The sequence below is a fragment of the Psilocybe cubensis genome, chromosome 10, assembly GCF_017499595.1.
Source record: "Psilocybe cubensis strain MGC-MH-2018 chromosome 10, whole genome shotgun sequence".
NCBI lineage: Eukaryota > Fungi > Basidiomycota > Agaricomycetes > Agaricales > Agrocybaceae > Psilocybe > Psilocybe cubensis.
Genome location: NC_063008.1, coordinates 1,170,792 through 1,190,816, shown reverse-complemented (window position 1 = coordinate 1,190,816; position 20,025 = coordinate 1,170,792). Strand labels below are relative to the sequence as shown.

The 20,025-nt window shown below is 46.5% G+C and overlaps 5 protein-coding genes across 5 annotated transcripts; 4 read left to right on the top strand and 1 right to left on the bottom strand.

The window, feature by feature from the left end:
• Positions 1-245: 245 nt before the first annotated feature.
• Positions 246-1,620, top strand: JR316_0010659 (ATP-dependent RNA helicase DEAH11, chloroplastic; the record flags this gene model as incomplete). Its single annotated transcript, XM_047896324.1, has 3 exons — positions 246-697; positions 761-979; positions 1,122-1,620. 3 exons carry the CDS (start codon positions 246-248, stop codon positions 1,618-1,620), a joined length of 1,170 nt encoding a protein of 389 aa, XP_047744369.1.
• A 468-nt stretch (positions 1,621-2,088) lies between these two features.
• Positions 2,089-5,891, top strand: JR316_0010658 (ATP-dependent RNA helicase DEAH12, chloroplastic; the record flags this gene model as incomplete). Its single annotated transcript, XM_047896323.1, has 9 exons — positions 2,089-2,540; positions 2,595-2,813; positions 2,866-3,496; positions 3,536-3,658; positions 4,183-4,452; positions 4,497-4,906; positions 5,007-5,226; positions 5,283-5,672; positions 5,739-5,891. The coding sequence occupies 9 exons, from the start codon at positions 2,089-2,091 to the stop codon at positions 5,889-5,891; spliced, it is 2,868 nt and encodes a 955-aa protein (XP_047744368.1).
• Positions 5,892-8,010: 2,119 nt separating this feature from the next.
• JR316_0010657 (uncharacterized protein) lies at positions 8,011-10,227 on the bottom strand (the record flags this gene model as incomplete). Its single annotated transcript, XM_047896322.1, has 6 exons — positions 8,011-8,182; positions 8,309-8,874; positions 9,529-9,563; positions 9,616-9,680; positions 9,736-9,964; positions 10,029-10,227. 6 exons carry the CDS (start codon positions 10,225-10,227, stop codon positions 8,011-8,013), a joined length of 1,266 nt encoding a protein of 421 aa, XP_047744367.1.
• A 1,364-nt stretch (positions 10,228-11,591) lies between these two features.
• On the top strand, positions 11,592-14,664 carry JR316_0010656 (uncharacterized protein; the record flags this gene model as incomplete). Its single annotated transcript, XM_047896321.1, has 9 exons — positions 11,592-11,628; positions 11,806-11,834; positions 11,890-12,489; positions 12,561-12,632; positions 12,691-12,774; positions 12,826-13,585; positions 13,642-13,671; positions 13,724-13,821; positions 13,873-14,664. 9 exons carry the CDS (start codon positions 11,592-11,594, stop codon positions 14,662-14,664), a joined length of 2,502 nt encoding a protein of 833 aa, XP_047744366.1.
• A 718-nt stretch (positions 14,665-15,382) lies between these two features.
• JR316_0010655 (uncharacterized protein) lies at positions 15,383-18,311 on the top strand (the record flags this gene model as incomplete). The annotated part of the gene is made up of 8 exons (XM_047896320.1): positions 15,383-15,405; positions 15,460-15,477; positions 15,536-16,121; positions 16,193-16,264; positions 16,322-16,405; positions 16,469-17,231; positions 17,289-17,467; positions 17,520-18,311. The coding sequence occupies 8 exons, from the start codon at positions 15,383-15,385 to the stop codon at positions 18,309-18,311; spliced, it is 2,517 nt and encodes an 838-aa protein (XP_047744365.1).
• Between the last annotated feature and the right edge of the window lie 1,714 nt (positions 18,312-20,025).

Below are 20,025 nucleotides of genomic sequence, written 5' to 3'. Positions count from 1 at the left end.
CGGCAGAATTGCGAGAAGGTCATGTGGTTGACGCGTGTTGACTTTACTCACGATCGATAAAGACGCCATGCATCACGTTCTGGGCGCTTAATGCTTCTATAAAGCTTTCCTGCAGCACGGACTTTTCCCCACGGACTTCCGTCACCTCTCTTCAGGTAACCCCCACCATCAACCTTCCCTTTGGCCCCGATATACCTGAAGAGTCGGACAACGTCCAGTCTATACCACCACATTGAATCGCAATCATGTCTGCCATACACACTCGATCCAGACCATCGATAGCACGCGATCCGGGTCCTTCCTACAGCGCGATCGACGACTATGAGATGGACTACGAGACATCCGCACTCATCGCGCAGCTCGCGCTACAAGACATCGAACAGGCCTATTCATCCCGCAAAGGAAAATCGCGCTTCGACGCTGGCTTGACGGACGAGGAAATGGCGTATCAGCTCCAGCTCGAGAGCTTCCAGCGGCTTCTGGCTGAATCTGAGGATGCGAAGCTTGCGAGGAGTCTTAATGCGGCTGTGTGCGCTGATGCGGCGTATTTGGAGGCGGTTATGGTTGCTGAGGAGGCGGCTAATGCGGATAGGAGGGCTGCGCAGTTGCTTAGTCGCGGTGAGAGGCTCCCGAAGCCGACTGCTGCTCAGGCTCGTGTCGAGAGCAGGGGTTTTGTTATGCATCCGGAATCCCAGAGGTAGGTCAATTTCATCCTACAAAATCCAGACGAATTAATTGTATTTGATAGTACATATTTCAGGAATTCCATGCCTCAGCCAGCATACGAAGTTCCTGTCGATGATTACGATGATGATATCTCCGATACAGAAAGCTACATTGGAGAATTTGACAGAATGCAGCTGGAAAAAGACGTCAAATGGAAGATGGTCGAAAGTAAGGCTAAAGCGCGGGAGTGGCGACCAAAGGCAGCGCCAATGCCAAACGCTACTGCTGGACCAAGTGTCAATCGAAATAGGACGTAAGTAACGCGCATATAGCTACGACATTTTACAACTGATTGGTATTTTCACGGTTGATAGAGTCGCTTGTCTCGTTTGCACCGAGAAAGTGAGATATATCAACGCGGTCAAGACACCATGCGATCACTATTACTGTGAAAGCTGCATATCATCCCTGGTGGAATACACAACTCGAGACGAGAGCATGTTCCCCCTGAAATGCTGCGGCATAAAGCCAATCCCCTTCACCGAAGTCATCCCATTCCTATCAAACGAGTTGATCAAGCTCTACAGAACAAAGGAAAGCGAGTTCAGCGTCCCAGTTCAGGAGAGAATTTACTGCGTTAGCGCGACCTGCTCTACGTTCCTCGGCTCGTCCGCCGACTACAAAAAGGTCAGCCACGTCGTCTGCCCGACATGCACGTTGCGCACGTGTCCGAGGTGTAAGAAGGCAGCCCACACCGATGAAGAGAGCTGCGCTGTCAATGCTGCGAATATCGAGCTCAAGGTTCTTGCGGTCAAGTCGGGCTGGCAGACCTGCCTGGGATGCAAACGCCTCGTTGAGAAAAATCAAGGCTGCAATCATATTACGTGCCGATGCGGAACTCAGTTCTGTTACACTTGTGCGTTGAAGTGGAAAACGTGTGGGTGTCCGCAGTAAGTAAAAGATAAAATTTGTATTAGCAGTAGTTACACACGTATGACTGCATGTAATGTATGACCGTGCAAAGGACATCCATCAATTTATCCATCGATCATCTTCAAGCGACTGGCCAAAGGGTAAATAATACCCATCGATATTTCGACGCATCACTATCATGATGATATCTACCCTCGAGGCGGTTATTAAAATCACAACAATGCGTGCAACATGGTCAACTCACCTGACCATCCCTCGGATCAATCGATAAGAACCACGGGCGCTTATAGTATAATGCCTCCTCACCACTCAAACGGCTTTCCCACGGGCACCTGTCTCGCTCTTCAGATATCCACCACCATCCAGTCGACACACAGCAGCCCTGAATTGTGATTCCATCTGAAGAGCAAGACACTTTCCTCGGCCCTTGTATACGGGGGTATACTCGTTCCGACGCTGAAATACGACTGTCTTTGATCTATACCCATCATGTCTTTGTTAAGTCCAATCTCTCGGGCCCCATCGATGGATGTGGCAGGTCCTTCGCGTACGACACCTTCTGAATACGAGATGGACGCCGAGACCTCTGCGCTGATCGCCAAACTTGCGCTCGAAGATCTTAATGAGGTCTATGCGGCGCGCAAAGGCAAAGCGCGGGCAGACGCGCCGCCTACGGACGAGGAGCTTGCGTTTGAGATGCAGTGTCTGCATTACCAGCAGTTAATTACGCTAGCGGACGATGAGCGGTTGGCGAAGAGTATTAGCGACGCTGTGAGTGCGGATGAGGCGTATGTGGCTGCATTGGTGGCGGCGGAGGAGGCAGCTGAGGCAGATCGACGTGCGGCGGAGATGTTAGCGAGGGGAGAGCCGATGCCGGAGCAGAACGAGGCGCAGGCGAGGATGGAGGATAAGTCGTTTGTTATGCATCCTGAGCCGCCGAGGTGAGTCTAATTTCACTTGGGGAAGTTCTGTGGACATTGATGCAAGGGGTATAGCACAAATTCTACAGCGACGTCTGCAAATATAGGAAAGCAACGGGAAAAGCTTGTTGACATAGCAGATGAAGAAAGTGTTGGACCTCCATCGACATTGGTTACTCCACCTTTCATCAAGCCAACAAATGACAGCAACCACACCCAGGTGTCCATCGCCAAAGTAAGCGTGGGTGGACCTGCTTCGAGTTCTTCTTCAACAACCAAGAAGCGACATCCAACGTGAGTGTTGCCTTTGTTTTCGGGAATAAAATTACAATTTGCGACTTTTTAGGATTGAGTGTACAATCTGTACGGAATCGTTCCCGGTGCACAGCGTTTTACGCGCTCCTTGTAATGATTATTACTGTCAACCATGCATTAAATCTCTCGTCGAACATTTTATTCGCGACGAGTCCCTGTTCCCACTTCGGTGCTGCCAGCAACATATTCCAATTAACCTCGTCGAGCCATTCATTTCCTCTTCGCTCAACAAAATGTTCCGCGCAAAACACCAAGAATACAGCGTATTAGCAAAAGACAGAGTCTATTGCGTGACTCCGTCGTGTTCAAAATTTCTGGGGTCGAGTGAGGGGGATACAATGTACGAGATATTGTGCACAGATTGTTGGACGTCAACATGCCCAAAGTGCAAACAAGCATATCATGGAAGAGACGAGTGTCCTGTCGATACCTTGAGAGTCGCGCTCCGTGAGCTTGGTGAAAGGGAGGGCTGGCAAACGTGCCCTGGGTGCCAGGTACTGGTCGAGCTCGAGCTGGGGTGCTATCATATGACGTGCCGTTGTCAAAGCCAGTTCTGCTACTTGTGCGCGGCGCCGTGGAAGAACTGTGAGTGTCCCCAGTGGGATGAGGCCAGGCTTCTCGCTACTGCAGAGAGGAGGGTGGAGAATCAGGTTGGGGAGAGAGTGGCGCGAACCATGGGCACAGCAGACTGGTTTGCACAGGTTCAGAATATGGCGGCTAACTTGCGGGTTACCCATGACTGTACTCCCTCACATTCCTGGCAATACCGGCCGGGTGGCGGACGGTGTGAAGAGTGTCATTTCGAGCTCCCAAATTATCTTTTGGTAGGTATTGATTTAGGATGATTATGATTGAACTGACGAACTCTGCCTCAGGTTTGCCGCGGATGCTCGATTCTGGCTTGCGTACGCTGCAGCCGTAATCGGCTCTGAGTTTTCGGATGCTTCTGTAAGTGCCTGAAACCTTTGGCGTTAGCTTCGCTGACACTGAACTTAAAATGTACCGGCAATGACAGATCCTCTAAATCAATCTGTTCATCACCAAGATTGTCGTGGATAGGTAGTTGATGAAAGATTGTCGCATGATGTCTCTATTGATAAGTAGGAGATTGTTACGAAGAAAGCTGTTGTAGAAATTAGCTGTCGGAACACCTGAGAAACGAGTGGAAGATCAGGAAGATAGGTGATTCCCATGCCAAGGCGGGCCAATCGGGTGTAAGATCACATGATGAGTGATTAGGTAATGGAGTATTTATCTTGTTCTGGGGTGTTTCTTGTGGTTTGTTGGGTGAACGCAACTTGGCCCGTCCGCCTCTTGTTTTACGGTACTTCCTGGCCTAGGAATGCAGTCCCATTCTTCGCCACCAGGGACCTCGACCAGCTTGAAGAAAGCTCCGGCGGCGGCGGTGGCGGCGACCACAACGACGACCACCCAGCTCCAAACGCTCACTTCTGGCGATTCCATAAGAGCATCTGTCAACCACCTGCTTGCAAGGGCGTTTTCTCTCCCCTGCTCGACAGCTGCGTTGGCTTTTACTCAGCTCGTTCAGCCAACCTCGCGATTTCAGCTGGCTCTTGACGCGTTGTTGCCAATTCTTGATTCCAACACGTCTGCTGAGGTCAGTATCTGATTGTCATCTCTCTCGCTCCATTTTTCTGCCAGAAACAGGGGCTCACCATCGATGTGCACGTTCTACAGCTAGCTCAACGGATTCTGGTCTCTTTTATTCTGTATTCGCTGTATACGCCCCATCCCGTCACCATCAACCCCTTCAAATCGGCTCTCCTCGTGGCTTACGTGAGGGAGCGTGAAAAGGCCGTCAGCATTGCAAATGAGGGTGGAGTTAGCCCCAATGAGCAGTTTGTTTGGGTCTTGTGGAAAATCCTGAAAGGTGATGGTAATGATGTGAGTGTCACCATTGTTTCCGCCCGCCACGCTCTTTCTAATCGTAGCCAATCCACCCAGATTGGCCCATATTCCCCGAGCACGCTGTCACGCTGTCCACTTCCACCTAAACTAAGAGCGATTAATCTGGTCCTTGATGAAGAATTGTATAATAGTATTTCTGACATGTACGTCTCTGTTGGTCGGCTCGATGATTCAGATGCTGATTAATCTCATTTCTTCTCCCAGAGACGATTCTACTTATCATTATTTTGTAAACAAACGCAGGCTATCGGCCTCCTCCGATACTGACGAATCCACGACCAACTCTACGCATACGCACACCTACATTCACGACTCGAGATCGCCTGTTCCTCGTGCAATCTCGGACACTCCATCTCGCTCGCCCGTCAACTTTGATGAGGACAGAAAGAATGAAAGGCTCATCCATGCTATGAAGCTTTTGCTGGCAGCTCGCGATCGCGTTCTCAGTCTGTCTGAGCAACGAGTACGTACATTTGTCTTTCAAATGAAGTCTGATGATTGACCCTTATTCTCATTCAGATGCTGGTACCGATCATCCCCGACCTTGCCAACACTAATATCATCACCTCCATCGATCTGGCCCCCATCATCGCACATAATCCTACCATTGCGCACCCGCTCCTCGTTGCCCTGCTCACGAACCCCAACCCGGAGAAGAACAATCCTCTGCCGTTCTTGGACGTCATTCCGTTCTTACCTCCCACACTCGCAACTTTCGACCTCTTTGGCCGCCTTTTGCGCGACCAAACGAGGGTCACGGTGCAGGGATACTCCACGGTTGCTGACCTCGTGTTGATTGAGGTCTTGGCCCGCTTTGTACACGAGTGCATCAACTGGCTGGACCACGCAGAGCGTGAGGAACGAGAGGGCAATATCAGTGATGATCGATTTGCTAAAGGAGTCCAGAACGTGAGTTTTTCCGTTCCTTACGTCGTTGGCGCGTAATATAATGATGCTAATCCTGTTGTGTCTCAGTTGTGCCGGTTCTACAACTCGCTCATCAAGTTCAACATTGTCGATCCGACTGCGGACGCAGACTCGACTGAGATGGCACACTTTAGCCTGCGCAATGCCCGCTTCGAGGAAGCCAACAATCTCTATCGCGTCATCGCCACATCCAGGTTCTAAAGCCTTGCATCCCTGCCTTTCTTTTGTCTGCCACACGTCTGTCAAAACTTCCATGGTTTTCCGGTTCTCCTACTCCTAAATTCTGTTTCTGTTTGGGCCTGTGCAATATACTGTGTACGGGCATTATCTATATCTTCGGGACCATCCATCGACTGCGATATTCGACTTTCGATTATCTCATCATTCATCGTTATTCAACCTCAATGGCCTGTCGGGGTCAAGTTTCGCAGTCCAATGGATCCCTCTCAGCTATCTCTCGCGTATCTGATACACCACTATTCAAATTATCGTCTCTGTCTAATTATGAAGATGAAGAAACCGTACAACAGACACCAAAAAAACAAGACAAAAAATGTTACTCGATTGTTTAGGACACTCTCTCTTACAAGTTATGCGTTAGGTTTTTCCATGTATTAAGCTCGGATTTGGGTTGAGTTTGGTTTAGGACAGTTAGGGCGTTGAATGGGGTTGGTTGGGGCGAGATGCGGCGGTGTTGTAAAAGGAAGAAGGAAGGAAGGAAGGGCGTGGTATGAACAATTGACGGAAAAGAAAATCACGTTTCGAGGAGAATCGTGGTTTTTATTTTCTCTTATGCTGACTGTGTTTTCGTGTTGAACTAGTGGACTCTATATCTTTCCCCATCTTCGCCCTTGACCTCCACTTCTCACCAAACTCTTACCTCATACCCTTTATTCCTACCCTACCTTTTCCTACTCGCTTTCCTCGACCCACCCCTGTATGTATATCCCTATTATGCAACATTTTTACCTTCTCTCTTTACTTGCATCTTTTTTTATTATTTGTTTTGTCTGTTTGTTTGTTTCTTGTATCCATGTCATATACCTCTTTTTTTCCCGCTATGTCGTCGCTTGTTGGGTTTTTCGTGTTCTGTTTCTGTTTCTGTCCGTTTTTTTTCTTATCTGATCCGGCTGGATCTGTGATGGATGGCGATGGATGGTAATGCCGAGCGATACCTCTTCATTAGAAGCCACCAGGGCCTGACCTCCAGTCAACCGACATGCTTCTCGTCATTGATGAACATCGTTACTATACCCCCATTCATGTTGGACTTTCAAGTTAGACTTATTCTACTGTCTACATATTTTCGACATTGATTGTTCTGTTTTACACTGTACATATTTTTTTCTCGTTGTTTTCGAACTCGCTTTGAGAATTTCTGTGTTGTGGGTTCTACATTCCCTGGATTGTCGTTGATTTTTTCATTTTTTCCAACTCGGGCCTACCGTTATAACTTATCATGATGCTATGATGATTCCGCCGAGATATCTGACCCCTGCGTCGTATCTTCTCTGTACCATAAAATATATGCATTTCCAAAATTATAATCCTCCACGTTTGTTGTAACATTATTTGTCGTTAGACTATAGAATCGACATTATGGTACAGAGACTTTATTTTGAGAAGTGAATGGCTTGAGATATCCACGCAACTCGAACCGGACTAGCGAAGTACGTGGAACAGGTGGCATTATTCATTATCTTCCTCCCAAACTTGAACTGCTCCTTGGCAAGAGAAGACCCAAATGATTCTGTGCATGTATGCGCCAAGACGATTTCGGAGCGCAATGGATGGCCTAGACTTCATGGCAGAGTGAATATCGACAGCCGTATATGGTGATAACGTTGAATATGATGTTCAGCGGAAGTTAGGGGCTTAATGGCTGGGTTGGTGGAGCCATAGCATCGTTGACACTACAAAACACGTTGAGCATTGGCGTCAACGTCGACAATTTTCTGGATGTATGCGCACTGCGCAAAGATTTCATCAACCTTCCAGCACATTCGCTATTGGGCCACGGGGATAGTAGCAATGTACGCCTGCAATTGCAGGTCGGAGGCTAGTCGGTTCAACGAGCAGCTTTATAATGAGGCCAGTTGTGTGATCGTTACCGCCATGAACTCCGAACCCTCCAGAATTTAGAATAGCCGGGTATTGTCATAGGGTAAAGCTCTCGCAAAATTTCGACGCTTCGTCAACAGCGACGATGCCTCCCAATCCCGCGATGTCCTTAACCGGTGTTATGGATGTTGGTCGATCCTAAGCGTCCTTGAGGTTACGTGGCCCGGTTGATATCATGGGATTAAGAGCTTGATCCGCATCATCTGTCCATGGGCGTGTGGTTGACACGTTGCACGAAGTAGCTCTCGGGGATTAGGAATGTAGGCTTGTAATGCTTCATGGTGGCGACGAGTCCACAAAGGAGTGTCGATAAAGTATGGATACCTGGAGGCATTTGACAGGCAATACGAACAGAAGAGATGGCTGATTCGCTGCAAATTGCAAAAATGTAAGCAATAAATTGGAACATAGTTTATTGTTACCTACCATTGGCCCTCGACAATTTCATTAAGGAAGACGGTGAAGGGAATAAGGCGAGTACTTTACGTCACGCTCACGATTCTACCTTGACCTTGACTCTGACTCTCTCCGGTTCCCGCTGCCTGCCCTTTCCTTTAAGATCTGAATCCAGCCTTGGTTCATCTTCATTCTCGTCCATGTGTGGCGGCTCTTCCTCCGCCGACATTGCGGCAACTATCAAGCGAGATATAATACGCGCAGAAAGGCCTAAAATTACGCCAGTAATGCATGCGACGCCGCAGAAAACATACAGCGGGTACAGGGCCTCCAAGAGGTATACAATGATGTTGTACGGCGCGCGTATGAATACAGTCGTAAAGATATCCACGAAGACAATCACCGGACCCAGAACATAGAGAATTATTGGTAATGGCGAGAGACGTAGGAATGGGCGAAATAGAGACCATATGAAGGCGAACGTGGTTCGAACCACGGAGGAAGCGAATGTGATGTATGGTATCACACGGAGGATGGGCGCGGTGAACTCAGATGCTTGCGCACTGAAGTTTTCTATGGTCGAAGATGAGAACTCTGTCGCTGGGTTGGGTGTCAACGACATTGGATAGAGCTTGAAGTCGTGGTTGATGGCAAGTGCAACGTAACCCTAAACCTAGGAGCAAAGTCATTTGAGAGTCCGCATTACCGCTTTGGGACCGTTCATGCGCGCAACGCCTTCGACGCCATACGTCTCGGCCTGCTGACCTGAATCCACCGTATCTTTTCATTCAATCACCCATCTAAACTACTCACCAGATTTTAGTCGGAAACTTTGAATATTTACTTGTTCCTTGCTATCTAACATATTCATATTTATCTATGTATATTGTCATTTTCTTTATCTGTATGCTCACTTTAGATAGAATGCAAGGTTAATCCCAATCAACAATCCATTGAAACTCTGTTAGGCCTAACCTTGCTTGTTTGCGTTCCAAGGCTGCATGTTCCTCATGTTCAAGATCTTGCTGTTAAAAGGATACGGAGCCTGAATAGGTGCCCGACTTCTCTGTATATCAACTCCTGTGCGTCACCTCCTACCATAAGATCCCCTCAAATAAAGAAAATTTGACGTTCCCCGGCCATTTCAGATGTCGGTTCATTGCGCTGTCGCGCTGATTCTTATAGTGGAAGCTACAACCTCTGACACACTACTTTTCTCTTTCATGATAGTGCAAATAACTGCTCGGTATCTCAAATGTGTCTACAAATGTACACCTCACATGTTCTCGGGTTAACAGGTAATTACTGATTCAACACTAACCAGCATGTTGGAATTCTCGGCTGCTTGACCGTAGCCTAAAAAATAGTAAGTGATCAGATTCCACGACGAGGCCTATATAAAGCGTACCGTCCACCTGTCCATTTGTCTGGCACAAATCGACGATTGACTGAGCAGTTACAGCCACGTCTGAGCTGAAAAGGATTTCATATTAGTAGAATAACAAGGTAAAAAACATATTCTACAGACCACCAGGAGTGCACAGCTTGTCCGTTGCCCCACACGTTTGTACCACAGATTACTGACTGCCCTGATGAGCAAAAAGTGATTACATCGGGATTTGCTGGGACCATGCAGTCGCCGGTGCCGAGGCTAGACAAGTAATTGATGCACGCTTGCGCAGTGCTCACCGAGGTGGTCGCACCTCCTGTTAAGCAGTAAATGATATAATCATCCTCATTGCGACTTGAAAGTGCATCTAAAAAACGCAGTTCATTCATTAGTCTCTCAATTTATACTCAATAAAATGACATGTCAGGTACTCATGGTGCGATTGCGGTATAGATCGGCGGAGGTCAACCCGAGGGATTCTAACGAGGGTAATCCAGGACCAGGAATGACCTCTGGATATTCCGAGTCGGTTGGAGGAAGTTTGGCATCTTCCGAGGTGGCGGGGGCAGCGATGATGCAAGTTAAGGCTGACACCAAAAAGCAGAGCGCGAGGGATCTGAAAAACATCATTATCTTTATATGCTCATGAGATTCCGTCATTTATGATCATACATGTCTTGTACTTTACCTATGCTGCAGGGAATCTTAATACAGCAGAATATTCCATTAAAGTGAAGTGCATCGACAATTTATACCTTCGCAGAGAAATTGGCGGCAGAACGTTTTGTACACATTGTATGCCACGGTGTGCATCAGGTGGCCAGAAGTATGTGTTAGAAGATTTAGGAGAATACTCTTGCATGTGCAAACCGAGTCGTTACCTCAGTGATCGTGCCTGCGATTTGATAGCATAAGGTTTTGTGCCGCCAGGTGACTTCAGATGTGAGGAAGCAACTAGTTCGCAGAAAGCTTAATAGTGATAAGAATTAAGCAAATCGAGGTGAAATGGTTCGGAAGCGTACCAAAACAAGAGCGAAATGCATAACACACGCTTCATCTGTACCTAAACATACTATTCATGTTAAGAGTTTTATGCAGAAGCAATGATCAACGGGTATCTCGTACAACAAAGAAGCCAAGAAGCTTCTCATCATGAAGCTGTTAACCATCATGGGTAAATAGTAAAATTAAGACAGATAAAAATACAATAGACAGCTAGCCACGCTTGCCACGCTTGCATGCAAGGAGCTAGGAGAAAACACTCAGACTAAAGTCACTAAGAGGGAATGGACAGAAGACGACTCACAATCTACGTCTACAGACAAAATTGATCTGTTATTCTTCATATGTTGCTGGACGATTAGTACATATATATGCGCAGTTTACATCAAGTTTCCCAACAATTATGCCTTGGAGATAAGCAGAACAGCCACAATAATATCCCAATGAGGTCTTTATCTCAGTTCGTCGGGTTTCCTTTCAACATTGTGAAAGCAACAACTTCGGAAAAAAATTGACTGATCAGATGTCAGGTGTCTCGCACAATGGAGAAGGCAAGAAGCCTCTGAAGGGGGTCCTGTTGGTAAATATATATAGATAGATAAAATTGGAATAGACGACATGCCTATGTAATTTATGCTCTGTCGACTACATATAAAGGTAATAATGAATGTTTAACATAAACAGATTGGGGCAGCGCTCATGACCACTTCTGAATGGTCCCAGTCACCGTAAGTGACTGTTAAAATTGAATATCTAAAGAGCATGGGCTATTCAGAAGGCTCTTCCCTCAGAATAATATTCATTAAAAGCTTACGTGTCCGATCAAAAAGAGAAAAAAGACTACATGCCTTTTCGTATTGGCCGCGTTTAGGAGGTAGATTTGCCTTGGGGAGCTTAATGAAAATCAAATGTTGTCTTGACAAAGGAAACGAGGGGTCAAGACCACATGAAATTGTTGACTGAAAGGTCTCTGATAAGTTTTTTGTACGCCAATGGAACACGAGTACAACACACGTAGCTTGTGGGCAAGTGAGTACACGGTCTAAGTGTATAGTATTACTCAAAAGGGGTGGGCCGTGAGAAATTGATGCAACAGCCCCGGGCCGAGGGAAGGCACCGCCAAGCCTCTGTTGAAACCTTGAAGATGAATCCCGCGCGTTCTTGAAGATTAATCATCTACCATCTTCTCAACTAGTACGAATATAGACCAAACCAAGGAAAAACAAGTCTCGCGTGTGCATATTTTCAGTGTTTTTTAGGTCTACCATTGACTGATACTCAGTTTTACAGAGTCCCGAAGCCCTGCGAAGCTATAGAAATTCTGCACAGCTTGAGCATATCGGTATCGTGCAGCGTCGGCAGCAGCATATTGTCAGGGAAATGGATAGCGAGTTCAAGTTCATCAGATGCCCTGTCGAGAGCTTCATGAACACCTACCTGCCTTTTGTCCCAAATGACAAGGAAACGCAATATTTTGTCCAGCAACTTTTACAGGGCACTTTAACGGGGGCTGGTAATGCTTCTCATTCCAGCGACGTAACTACACGGCCAGTGTTGTCTGTATTAACGGGAAACGAGACAACTTTCGCTTTTCGAGATTACCCACTCCAGAGAAAGCGGGGGCGGCAGTCTAACAGCAAAATCACCGTCTTTCGAGGATGGGAGAAGATTGCACAGACCATTGGAAATATTGAATATCCTGGGGAACGAAAACGCAACAAATTCAGCTACGCAAACGTGCCGAACAAGAGGATAGCTTCCTCCAACCGAGGCTACAACAACAAAATCGATGCCGCATTTGTTGCAGCCTGCGATACGCACAAGCCGCTTCAGACGACCGACGTAGCTGTTGTAGTCGGGCACAAAGTTGCTGCGTCGCACACTCGGCAAGTGAGTTCCATTTCACAACTCAGCTAACGTCTGTTCTTTTGCACGTGTCTTCTGATATTTACTCACTGTAGAACGCGTTACATGTCGTCTCTTCCAATGTTCAGATTATGAACGAAGACGTACGTCGTATGTTCACTTTCGGGGTGCGCTTTCTCTACATTTTGCTGTTGACCGAGCTGACATCCACGATATGCCACACAGATAACAGCCGAAAGGCATAATGTCACGCTGTGGTATCATGATCGTTCACATTCAGCCGCATCGTATCCCTTTAACTTATCCACGGTCTGTAGCTTTCCTCATTGTTAGAACATTTCTCTGACAAAATTCACACAGAATCCTAAATTATTCATACAAGTTCTTATTGCATTTTTGTTTGCAACGGAAGAAGAGCTTGGCTACGATTCAATGGTAAAGCTTAAACCCGACCGAAACTACACATTCAAGATTCCAAGTTTACCGGGCAGCGACAAGGTTCGGTTCTTTCGCACCGTGGAGGGCCTGTCGCTCTATCATTCGAACGGCATCACTGGTCGAATGACGCGTGTTTATAAAGTCGTTGAAGTCAGAGAAAACGGCGAAGCGTTTGGAGATCCTCTCGTTTTGAAAGACGTGTGGCTCGACAGCTCTGCGAAAACGGAAAAAGAGATACAGAACGCCATTTTTACCGATATCAAACAATTTTGGGACTGCCCAGACGACCCGCCGGAATTAAAAGGCTTCAAAGAATCTCACAAAAATATTGTTGGCGATGACAGCTATAAGCAGTACTTTCTCCAGATTGTCCTGGACTACAGCGGACAGAAAACTAAAGTACGAGTAGAGAGAGGAACCGAAGTCAGAGGTTTCTTCGACGCTGAGCAAGACCTCGCACTGGATGCTCCGGTAACTGGTACCGCATCACAAGGATCGCAGTCTATGAATGATCAGACATTTGTAAACACACAGCGAATTGTTTCCCAACCACCAGCACTTCCAGCTATTCCAAGCGAGCAGAAGAGGCAATATCGCATCCTTTTCAAGGAGATTTGTAGACCTTCTGGACGGCTCGAAACCCTTGGAGAAGTGGTCAATGTGCTATCGCAAACCCTCATCCGTAAGCGATTTGTTTTTCCCACCTTTGATTTGCAAATCCTTACGCATTCTATCTAGCGCTCCAGCTTTTGTTTTTGCGCGGGATGGGTGCATAGGGACATCAGTTCTGGAAATATTCTTGCCTTCAAGAAGACTTTAGAGAGCAAGGGCCCGTGGCTCGCGAAGCTTTCTGACCTTGAATATGCCAAGAAATTTTCTTTGCCAAAAGGTACTGCCCCCGCAGCAGATCAAAAGACCGTATGTACCTTCTTGTCTTACACCGTAACCGTTTTCTGAATATGTATGTAGGGAACACCGTACTTTATGCCTCTGGAGCTTATGATGTCGTCTTACCTCTTTTCTGCTGAATTCATCAATGCAATCATCGAAGCGCCCCTTGATCCTGCCAAAAATACAATCAAAACTGAACAAAAACGTATAAACGCGGAGAGGCTCGCCCAATTCAAACAAAAGCTTCAGATGTCTACAACTGCCAAAAAGGCCACTGGAGTCGTTCACAATTTTCAGTACGATTTAGAATCGATATGGTGGATTCTTCTCTGGAATATATGCTGCCGTCTTCACCCAGAGCACTCGACACAGTCCCTCCAGGACTTTGGCAAGGCTATTTTCGTGAATGAGATGAAGCCAACTGATTCCAGAATGAGGTGCATCACCGAACCCTCAATCGGAGAATCTATCGTCGCCGAGGCACCAGAATCGCTTTTCCCTCTTGTCAGTGCTCTCTTTCTGTTGAGGCATGATCTCTACCAGCACTACGTCGATCGTGGTAAAAGGGAAACATATGATGATATCAGATCGTACTCTAAGATCCATAACATCTTCTTCTACATCTTTAAACTCCTCAATAAAGAAGTTACTGAGGCTTCTGAACCTCAAAATCCTGACGACGATGAAGGGGATTCACATTGGTCCAAAATCCCTTTATTGGTCAAGGAACGTATTAGGAATTCTGGGGCAGAAGGATCAGCCGTGGGAGAACCGGAGCGTAAGCGTCCTCGATCCAACGAAGACCATGTCGATGCGAGGGAGGTCGAGAGCGAAGGTAGGACCGGCGCCAAGCAATCTAGAAAGAAGTAACAGAGATAGATAGTAGCTCTAGCGTTCTGGCTTGCTTTGATATAATTCATGTAAGTATTAAAGTGAGTGGAGTAATACATATGCATAGATATCGGTACACCAAAAATTAGCAAATATGTATATTATAAAATGCTTGAATGACAGTCACCCGTTGATTCAACGCGTTGCGCTTTGACGTCTGCCAACCTCACTCTGGATCACAGGTCAAGTCAGTGAGTCCATTCGGCAGATCATTAATCCTCCATTGCTATTTTTGCTCAGGGTACTAACACCATTGGATACGGCCACTCAATTAATTTAGAAGAAACGAGGGAAGACCTTTCACGCTACGTGACTCCAGCTCTTGAGTATTCTTTCCAAGTTCCACTGAAGACAAAAATTAAATACTATCATGCAAGAAACTTTACGTACCATTGTCCGGTTCAATGGGCTTCTAAACATCATACGTACAATGGTAAACGCCTAAAAATATGACCATTAGGAGCAGACTCTAATGGAAGTTTGTGCCAGTTTGATTGAACAACGGATGTGGGCCCTTGTGGGCCAAAGTTGGCTGGTTTGGGTAGACAATGGGTAGGCCGTGAGAAATGATGGGCCAGATCATTGAACAGCACGTGCACCCGATTGCAGCGACGCGAAGGGCACCGCCAAGCCTCTCTCAAAACATACTTAAGATGCAACGCGCATCCTTCGTGATTCATCATTTCCCCTACACACAATGACGAACGAAAACAAAACCAAGTGAGTGCTTTATCATATCAGTCAGAAAATAAAAGCTAAAGGTTATACCCAAAGGACTACCAAACCTCTCCCGTACATTTTTGCAGCCTTTGTCACGGGTCTACTACGAACTAACATTCGACATTTACAGGTTCCCCGACACTCCACGTAGCCAGAAGTCCTTCGGACAGGATATCGGCATCGTACAGCTTAGGAATCAGATTGCGAGAGAAATGGATTGCGAATTCATAACCTGCTCTGTCGAGAACTTCATGAAAGCCTATCTCGATTTTGTCCCTAACGAGAAAGAGACGCAATACTTTATTAAGAAGCTCCTAGAGGACATACCAACGGGACGTGGCGCAGGACCTTACTCACTTCGCAGTGACACAGAGCCGATACCATCCGTCTTAACTGGCGACGAGACGAGTTTTGCTTTTCGGGCGTACCCACCCAAGAAAAAAATAGCAGTGCTGACTGACAACGAAATCGCTGTCTTTAAAGGGTGGGAAAAGATTGCTGAAGCCATTGGCAATATCGACTACCCTGGACAGCGAAAACGCAATAGATTCAGCTACGTAAGCGTGCCACACAAGTCGATAGATTCTCCCAATCGCGGGTCCAACAACAAGATCGATGCCGCATTTGTCGCAGCCTGGGATAAGAACAAGCCGCTTCAGACAACAGACATAGCAGTTGTGATGGAGCACAAGCTGTCGGAGTCACAGAAACGGCAAGTGAGTTCCATTCCATTTTTCAGTTCACATCTCTTCTTTTGCGCGGGTCGCCTGATGTTTGTTCACTATAGAACGCTTTGCAAGCTGTATCTGCGAATGTTCAGATCATGAACGACGACGTCCGTCGTATGTTTACTTTTGGGGTATGGTTTCTGGCCTTCTTGTTGTGGACCGAACTGAGTTAACGATTTGCCACGTAGATCACAGCCGAACAGCGTAATGTCACGCTGTGGTATCATGGTCGATCACATTCAGCCGCGTCGCATACCTTTGACTTCACAGAGGTCTGTAGTTCTTCCTATGCTTAAAATATTCTTCTTAGTCTTATTCTGACGAATTTTCTACAGAATCCTAAATTATTTATTCAAGTCCTTATTGCGTTTTCGTTCGCAACGGAGGAAGAGCTTGGTTACGATCCAACGGTGACGCTCGAAGGAGACGGGAATTACACGTTCAAGCTTCCCGAATCATTAGGCAGCAAAGACTTTCGTCTCTTTCGTACTTTGGAGCCCTTATCGCTATATCGCTCGAACAACATCACTGGGCGCATGGCGCGTGTCTACAAAGTGGTCGAAGTCAGCGAAAGCGGTGAGGTGCTTGGCGATCCCCTCGTGCTGAAAGACGTGTGGCTCGACAGCTCTGCGGAGACCGAAAAGCAGATACAAGAAGCCATTTTTGACGACATTGAACGATTCTGGAACAGCACAGATGAACCAACGGAACTCAAGATGATTAAAGAGGCTCACAAGCAAATCGTTGACGATGGAAGCTATAAGAAGTACTTCCTTCAGATCGTCCTCGACCACATTGGAAGGGAAACGAAAATGACAGCAGAGGGAGGCATCGCAACGCAAAGACTACTCGTCGAGCCTGAACTTCCACCACATATCCTTCGGTTCGGAACCGAAAATGAAGAATCTCAATTCTTGAACGACCAAGCGTCCGTTGATACACATCCTATTGCGTCCCAATTTCCAGAGTCTCCAGTAGTCCCACGCAAATATTCACCAAAGAGGCAATATCGCGTCCTGTTCAAAGAGGTTTGTAAAACTTCCGGCAGGCTCGCAACCCTTGGAGAAGTTGTCAATGTGTTATTACAAATTCTCACCCGTGAGCGAATCGTTCTCCCTTCATTCAAGTTGCAAAGCCTGACCTCTTTCTCTCTAGCCATCCAGCTTTTATTCTGTGCGGGATGGGTCCATAGGGACATCAGTTCTGGAAATATACTTGCTTTCAAGAAAAATTTGGAGAGCAAGGGGCCATGGCTTGCGAAGCTATCTGACCTTGAATATGCCAAGAAATTTCCTCTGCAAAACGGCTCAAAGCGTGCTGGAAATCCAAAGACGGTATGCGCGTTATTTTCTTGCGAAATAATCCTCTGCTGAGCCTTCCTTTTAGGGTACGCCGTACTTCATGCCTCTAGAGGTGATGATGTCGTCTTACCTCTTTTCTTCCGACCACGATAAGAGAATAACTGCAAGGGAACATGGCACACCGTCGTCGTTTCCTGCACATAATCCACTTGACATTGAAGAAGCGCGCTACTTGGAGAGAGGTGCGAATCTGGAAAGGAAAGCTCAGGAAACACCTGCGATTGCAGAGACCGGTGTCGCCCATAATTTCCAACATGATTTAGAATCAATATGGTGGATTCTTTTCTGGAACATATGCTGCCGCCTTGACCCAGAGCAATCGACACCATTTCTGCAGAATTTTGGCAAAGCCATTTTCATAAACGAGATCAAGCCTTCTAATGCTCGAATCCATTGCATCACCAAAACCTCATTCGGAGAATCCATCATAGCTAATGCCCCGAAGTCGATTTCTTCCTTTGTCTCTTTACTCTTCGTTTTGAGGGAGGATCTTTACCAGGACTACATCGAGCGTGGTCGCGAAGGCGCATACAATGATGTCGGATCGTATGCCAAAATCCACGACAGATTCCTCTTTTTGTTTAAAATATTCAACAAGCAGGCGACCGCAGCTCAGGACCTAGGCGCCAGCAGCGGTAGAGACTTGCATTGGTCCGAGCTTTCTTTATTGGTGAAGAATTATAGCAGTACTGTGGCAGAAGGATCTGCGGTGGGCGAACCGGAGCGTAAGCGTCCTCGATCCGAAGAAGACCATATCGACTCGAGGGAGGCAGCCAGCGAGGGCAGAACCAAAGCCAAGCAACCAAGGAAGAAGTGAAGTAGTGACGGATAGAGTTATCGACGAGGCCCGTGGTTCTGTTGTTTTTCGTGTTGACAATGTCTTCATGTTGTATCTAAGTACTTGATTTTTGGAATTTATTTGTCCTACAGTGTGCTACTTAAGTATTACAAAGAGTGGAGATAATGTTACAGTATTGCATGTAAAACCATAAAATGTTCTAATGTTAGTCGCCCAATTGATGAAAACGTATTCGACATAGTCACAGGTCCAAGTCAGGCAATCCATCCGGCAGATCAATGCCCATGGCATCCTCAATAAACTCCCTTTGCGCCCCCTCCATCTCCTCCTTTCTCATCATTTTCGTCTTGTTGTCTTCCTGCGGCAGCGCATCACGACACTGGCGAGCGTGCATGAGCATCAAATGTGTAGTTGAGTACAATAGACGTGTAGTAAACCTATGTAGTACACTGTTTTGATTGTACTATTAATTGAAATGGATATTTGAACACTCCTTCCATTGAGAAGGACGGTCTCTATCGCCAAATGAACATGAAAAAAGATTATTCAATTAAACCATGCGTACTTTGCCATCCCTTGCCAATCGTTTACTTAATCTCCCTCCGTCCACTGGGATTCAAATTCTCGGACTGCCCACATAGGGGTAACGCGACGCAACCATGTGACGTGCGCGACCGCCCATTAAAGCCCCTGGACTCGTCGAAGGCAATAACCTTCCGTACATGAAACCGTCAAGACACGCCATCATAACTGCAACTTCTCGGAATTCACAAATTACATCATGTTATACAATCCCCACTATATCGAAAATAATAATTTGTCTATCTGATGACTGTCAGAAAGCAGAATTTTGACGGCTGGTGTGCTGGATTCCATTGTAGGGCGTGCTCAATGGTAAGTAATATCAAGTGAAAAGAATATATATTGCCTGTTATAATTCTTGATGCCTTAGGTCATGCATCATTTTAATGCATAACAACTTCTCCGCATTGTCATTTATCAAAGCGCAACGAAAATTCTTCCAATTGCCAGCCCAAGGCCGATGAAATATCACACCTAAATATAGAGCCTGAGTTTTCGCCATCAAACCCTTTGATAATGATGTTTTATATCATTAAAATACTAGGTCCAATAATCGAGGCTCAGTGACCTATTGGGTTTGAATCTTTTTTTTATCCTGCAACAATGCGGATTGAGTAGTCGGCTCATCGAATTTCACTTCCATAAGGGCATATGGTACAGGCACTTCTTTTTTTGGAAAAGGGCCAATCCAGACGAGGTTACGCTTTGGCCCTCAAAAAAGAGGCCAGAAATGGCTCGCAGTGACACCTCAATGAGTATATATCACGCGTATGTTCAAATCTCTTTGGTGGCATTGTAGTGTAGTGACTACTAGTCTATAAATTGCCAGTGCTCTGGAGGCAAGGTTAACTAAACTCGCCCTTCATCAACACTCAGACTCTGTGGCCCACAGTCTGTGCTTTACTACATTCTCTCCATCCTCTACTAAATTACATAAAGTCCTTCTCGTTATGTCCTCTTTCAAGGAAAATGGCAGCTTAGCCAGCAGCCTGTGGCGAAGGGGACTTTTACGGTGTACTGAGCATCAGTCCCAACTTCATAAATCATGCGCACATTGTGATGTAAGTGCAAGGATGCGATGTACCATATTTCAACCCACAATTCTGATTCCTTATTTTTCAATCCATCATACCAGCTTATTCGAACAGTA